Genomic DNA, 6000 nt, shown 5'->3' with positions numbered 1-6000 from the left:
CAACAGCAGCAGCTTTCCAGCATGGCATGTTACTCGACATCTTTGAGGATTAAAAGGTTTTGGACAACAGCTGGAAGATACTATTTCAGGCTCCCATGTAGCAAGGCATGACCTGCAAAGTAAAGTATGAGGCTCCCATGTGAAAGGGAGCTGAGAGAACATGCAAGGTTCAGAGCCTGTCTCCTACCTGTGGTGTGGGGAGACTGTGCTACAAGATCCCACATCCCACCTTCTACAATCATCTCTCCGCTCCTGCTGAAGCTTCACAGCCTTTCTAAGCAGGCTGGGCAGATTCAGACAGCTGTCATCAAACCACAGAGATGCACTCTGGAGCTTCTTTTAACTCATCCTCGAGGCTTACACACAGGGCAGAAATATCACAGACCTCCAAACCCAACCACTGACTCTGCAAGGAGCAAAGTCCCCTTCCCTCTCCTACAGCACTGTAGGAATAACTGGAAATCATGATTCAACAAGTAACCACAACAAGACACTGGTGCAAAAGTTATCTATTTTATTACAAAACCAAAACCAAACAGATGCCTTTCAGTTTAACAAATTTACCATAGGCAGAAATGTGCTGGGGCAGGTAAGTTCAATATAAACTCAGGCCATGGAAAGCAGTGCCTTCCCACAAATGAATCCTGCAATTTCCTACAACACACTATGCCCTTGGAAGATCAGCAAAAAAGAAAGATTTTTTACTTCTGGCAGGACAAATAGATGACTTGCACTGTCGAGTCCTGCTTCTCTTCTCTGTCCCAGCTGTTTTTGGCCATCATTCAAAGCAGAGCTGGAGAGGCCCAGCAGGACTCGAGGAATGAGGAGACACATGCCCAGGGTCTGCTTTCAGACACAACACTGACACTCCCTGTGTCCCAGCTTCAGGAAGATGCTACTGATGCAAGGCAGAGCAAAAGATTGCTTACAAGCTCTGGATAAGGATGATCTAGCCCAGCAGCCAGGTGGACTGGCAATAAAACCAAGAGGGAAAACGGGCAGCTGAGGCATTGCTCTCATCTGTGAGTACAGGTTCTTGGACAGTTCACAGCATGGGCTATGTCAGTCAGGACCAGAATGGTCTGCACAATCCTCCAGCACAAACCCAGAACAAGTAACCTGATCTCTACCTGGACATTACACAATCATGCTGGTTGGGCCTTCCATGGCAGTGTACCAGTGTTGCCAGAAGCTGCTCAGAGACCCAGCAAATTTCAGCAAGTCAGGATGCAGGGACTTGGGATTCTCTTGTGACAGAGGAAAGCAATGTTATGCCTGGTCCCCAATCCATCCATAAAGTCAGCCCTGGCCTAGCAACAGGAATATCCACAAATATCAAAGTTAGCCAACAGCCACCCCTTGTTTGCCTTCCTTGCAGAACTGACCCAATTTCAGTTGCAAACGACATGTGAGTGCAGGCCTCTTGGAGGGGAAGGGCACAAGGATGAGAAAAAGGAGGTCAGCAGAAGGAGTTATATAACAAGCAGGAGTTGTGACTGGCTGCTTTACTTCCAGAAGATGCTGTGAGTTTTAGCAGCTCTGCAGTCCCCCCACAATCTTGTGGGGCATTTCCCAGCCCCAGTGTTTGGCTGTTAGAATTCCTAGAGACATCCAATTGTCTGTTTCTGCTGGATAGAACTATACATTAAAAAAAACCCTGACCAAACAAAGAAAAACCCTACCTCCAAAAAACCCCAAAAACTCCAAACCACCAAACACCATCCAACACAGCAGTCAGAACTTTTAATTCCTAAAACTAGAATATTAAAATGGAGAGGAGTTTTTTTATACAGTTGGTTTCATTCTTTACTCCCTACAATAGGATTAGTGAGTGTGGCATGGACATTTCTAACTATACACTAAACCAAATTATTTCAACACACAAAAGATGCGCCCAGGGCATTAAAAAAAACCAAAACAAACAACCAAAACAAAAAACACAACCCCAAAAAACCCAACCAAGCAAACAAAAAAAAAACCCCAACCCCAAAGAACAACGAGAGAAGAAGCAATCAAGAAGGTGGGAGCTTGCAGGCCAAAAAAAGCACATACATTGTATGTGAGAAACCATGAAGATCCAGCAGCAGGATCTGCTCTTGCTAAAGAGATGACTTCTTTATATTATGATGGTATGATGTACATTTCAGATATTACCAGAAGTGTTTTTAACCATGCTGTACATTTTAATTAGCTCCAATATACTTCCCAGAGGAAGAGTTATTACTACTCTTAATCGGGTATTTATACAAAAGCTTGTTAGTTTTTATTTTATTTTACTTTCCATTTTGTCAACAAGCACCAACTTTCTGCATCAGGACACTTCATTTTGGTGATGTATTTCTCTCATGCTATTGTCACAATGACATGACAGAGAGAAGATGCTGTGCTGTATTATCTTTTACCAAAGCAACAGAGCCTTGAAAGATAAGTCCAGTCTCTACTGTTATCTATTGCTGTTACAAGTAATTGTTGGTGTGATCTCATATTAGCATGTAATTTCATCATCTTCACAACAGTTTCTTCTAACAGGTTCTTGGTCCAGAGATAAGTGGCAGAAGGATTCCCAGGTCAGAAGTGGGAGGCTGCTCAGAACAGGCGAGTGCTGCCAGTGGTTGGAAATACACAAAGCAAAACTGCATGTCCCATCACACTCTGCCCAAATCTAGGATTGTTGATATGGGCACCCCTGCCAAAGAAACAACTCCACCAAAGCTGCTAGTGGTTGACACAGCCCCTGTGGCCTCCAAGAACACCAGACTCCTCTCTCCAAGCCTTCACTGTTGCTGCTGATGACACCCCAGTGTCACAGTGCCCAGGAGGCACTGGCAACAGCAAATCAGTGTGCTGGAGGAGAGCTTGGATTCACAACCACCAAGGACAAGAAAGTCACTGCTGACAGACCTTCAGCAGTGAGCATGGCCCAAGCTGTACTGCTGCAACACAAGGAAAGCAGACTTTTGGGGACAGCAGCAACTGTGTCTGTCTGCACTGACAAGTATGTCCTTTGCTCTTCAGCAAAGCACAGGGCAGGCTAATGCTGCTTTTAGCAGGCTTCTCAAAATGTTTATTGCTGTACAACATATAGATGAATACTCTGTCAGAGCAGAAGATGCAAGACTCCACTCCACTGACTCTGCTAGGCTTACAGCTCCCACATCCTTCTTACAGCTTTAGATTCCAGAGGCACAGAGCAGCTTTGCTAAGCATGTTATCTGAGCATGAATAGCAATGTATTTGTATTTAATTTCTGCCCAACTTGCAACAGGTGCACACACTACTGTTGTACATCCCTATTAGAACCCTTTTCTATTCCTACTTCAAGCAGCTTTGCAGTGCACCAATACTTACATGAAATCTGTGCTCTCAAAAGCCCAATTGCCTGAGTTGCAGAGAGCTTTATGGTAAAAAAAGGGGTTCAGCTGCTCTCCAGAAGCATTTGGTATCTGGGGAACTGTGTGCACATCTGCAAGAACAATTCATGCTGACACACTGGCTCCTTTCTGCATGGAGGTGCTGCTAAGGCTCACCACTGAATGATGGTTTGGTGGCAGAAATGAATGCATTACTATAATCCATTATATGCAAAGTGTCCCTCTAACCCTAACAGCCTTCAAAAGCAAAGGGAGCAACAGAACAGTGACTCCAACCCCTGTACAAGACAACTGTACAATTTACATATATATTTATATACAGTATATAAAATTCTTTCCCAGTGAACTCAATTTTACATCATCAGTAGCTGTTCCAATTTTAAAAAGTCATGATCCTGCTTCCCTCCACTTTCCAAAGTATTAGATAATGGCATTGAAAAGCAATATTTAAAAAATCCAAACCAATTTTTTAAAAGTGCAAATGTTCTGGGTGCCACTTTTGCTACGCTGGATGTTGCTGATGCTGCGTGCTTGGTCACAAGCAGCAAGGTGTCTGTCCATCTGCCACTGGATGTTTTCTTCCTTTGGGTCAGCTCCTGCCTTCCCTTCTTGTCTTCTACTGCTACACCAGGCGACCTACTGAAAGAGTGGGGTGGGGTGAGCAAGGAGGGAAAAACAGAACAGAAGCAGAACAGGTAAGAGAAAAAGGCAAATTAAAACAAAAAGAAACCTGACTGACAAAGATCCAGTACAGCCTCTGCTGAATCCATGGCCTCAGAAAGCTGAGATCCCAGAATAAGCTGTGAGGCTGAAAACAACCAGGGGCTAATGAGACAGCCTTGCTGGAAAAAGCACTGAATGAGTCACATGGAGCCTTAGGGACTGGCATATTTTTAAACACAAAACACCACTTTCCTCCCCCTCCTTGGAAATGGGCATGCAGTCTAGGGAAACAACTGGTCCAACACCCCTTGCTCTGCTCTTCTGCCTGGCACAGCTGATGCAGAAACCCACTGCTGTCAGGCTGCCCTGCCACCATCTCCCCATCAGCCACAGCCAGCTGCCTCCTTCTCCAGCAGACAAGCAGGTCTTGGAGGCCTATCTTCAAAGAAAGCTTCTATTAAGCCCCTCACCAAAGGTTCTTAAAGAACCAAAGCTCTTATGGGATCAGAGCTAGAGCTCTGTGGATTAATTACAGATGAAAACATGCTAAAGAGACAGCAAAAGTAGGGATTTGAGGGAAAAAGGAAGGAAAGGCCTCAGTGAGATCAGTGCTGATCAACATGCCCTGTCACAGGGGGACAAATATTGTCAAATGCAAAACTATTTCAGGCAGCCATATTTGCAATCAATTGCACAGCTCTGCAAAAGGTGCCTGCAGTGCTCAATGACCAGCTCATAAAAACAACAGATTGTTTTCCATGTCTGTAAGTGAGGTGTAGTGTGGGAGTGCAGGTGACCTGTCCTACGCTTTGAGTGACAAGGAGGGGGCTGAAGCTGCAGCAATTGTTCAAATGCCTCTGCTCAGCTTTTAGCAGCAGGCAAAAACCACTCAGAATGAAGGACACACCAGGAAACATCACATCATCAATGACCAAGGTGTAGTTGATCTTTATCTTCAGCTCTCTGTTCAGCCCATCTCACCAGGACCAGACACATTCCCCAGGAAGACAAGGAGGACAGCAAGAGGTATAGGAGGGCTTCTGGCACTAAACAGATCCACTGCCTAGGTCTCCTCAACACAAAAAGGAGTCTAGCCAGACATTTGTAGGGCAGCTATAGAACAAGCAGCAGAAGATACAGGCAGGGGAGAACTTCTCACTGCTTCTTACAATCCAAAATGAGAAGTACCCAGCAAAACCATGAGGCTGCAAGTCTAAAAGCAAAGCAAATGATGTTATTGTTCATGGCTGATGAAAGGGCTGGTCTATGTGATTCAGTGCCCAAAATACTGGGAGAGCAGACCTTTACCATGATAGAGAACAGTCTTCATGGGAACTTGTCCATGGAGTGATGGAATGTAAACACAACAAATCACCTGAATTACTGCTTGACAGAAGAAGGAAGAGTAGGATAGGAGTAATCCCATACCTGCTTTATCCTATTCTAATTCCTTAGCAACATATAGTCTGTTTCAGCAAAAGACAAAGAGCTGGACTTTGAAATGATGCAAAGGAGCTGCACATTGGTGTATTTATACCTCTTAAGAACAACTTTGGCTTCCAGCTGTTTCTATATTGCTGTTCATGAACATAGGGGAACAGGGGAGAATGAATTCTGCAATACATGCTTATCACAGGAAAAAAGAGACACGTTAACAAGATACTCACTGAAAGGGTTAAGGCCTTGTCTTTTTCCATTGGGCAAACTGCTCAGGCTACCTGTAAAATCCAAGAACCACATTAAAGGAAGTAAATGCCATGGCATGACAAAGGAGCCTTCCCTCGTCTGTTGCCAGAGAGCAGGTTCAAAGCACCTACTCTGAGCATGCTCTCAGCAAGTCCTGCCAACAGGAGTCCATGCAAGAGCCTAACCAGTGTGCCTGAGATGAGAGATGTTAAATATCTGGTTTTGCAGTAGCTGAGTATAGTGAAATCCAAAGGTTTTGGGTGGGCAAGAAACAACAATT

At 44.6% G+C, this 6000-nt stretch overlaps 1 protein-coding gene across 5 annotated transcripts in view; it reads right to left on the bottom strand.

Annotated features, from left to right (window-relative positions):
* Window positions 1–499: 499 nt before the first annotated feature.
* Window positions 500–6000, bottom strand: part of SMOC1 (SPARC related modular calcium binding 1) — a 124890-nt gene continuing 119389 nt past the window's right edge. For 2 of the 5 annotated variants that reach the window (XM_058025445.1, XM_058025447.1), the window contains exons 12-13: window positions 5702–5752; window positions 500–4010 (exon numbers count right to left, since the gene is read on the bottom strand). In XM_058025445.1, the coding sequence (XP_057881428.1) occupies window positions 3994–4010; window positions 5702–5752 (68 nt within the window). In that variant the 3' untranslated portion in view covers window positions 500–3993. The remainder of the gene's footprint in view (window positions 4011–5701; window positions 5753–6000) is intronic. The other 3 variants (XM_058025446.1, XM_058025448.1, XM_058025449.1) reach the window with 3 other exon arrangements.

Source organism: Melospiza georgiana, chromosome 6 (assembly GCF_028018845.1).
Source record: "Melospiza georgiana isolate bMelGeo1 chromosome 6, bMelGeo1.pri, whole genome shotgun sequence".
Taxonomy (NCBI): domain Eukaryota; kingdom Metazoa; phylum Chordata; class Aves; order Passeriformes; family Passerellidae; genus Melospiza; species Melospiza georgiana.
The sequence above is the reverse complement of the archived record's forward strand: the minus strand, read 5'-3'. Positions and strand labels throughout refer to the sequence as shown.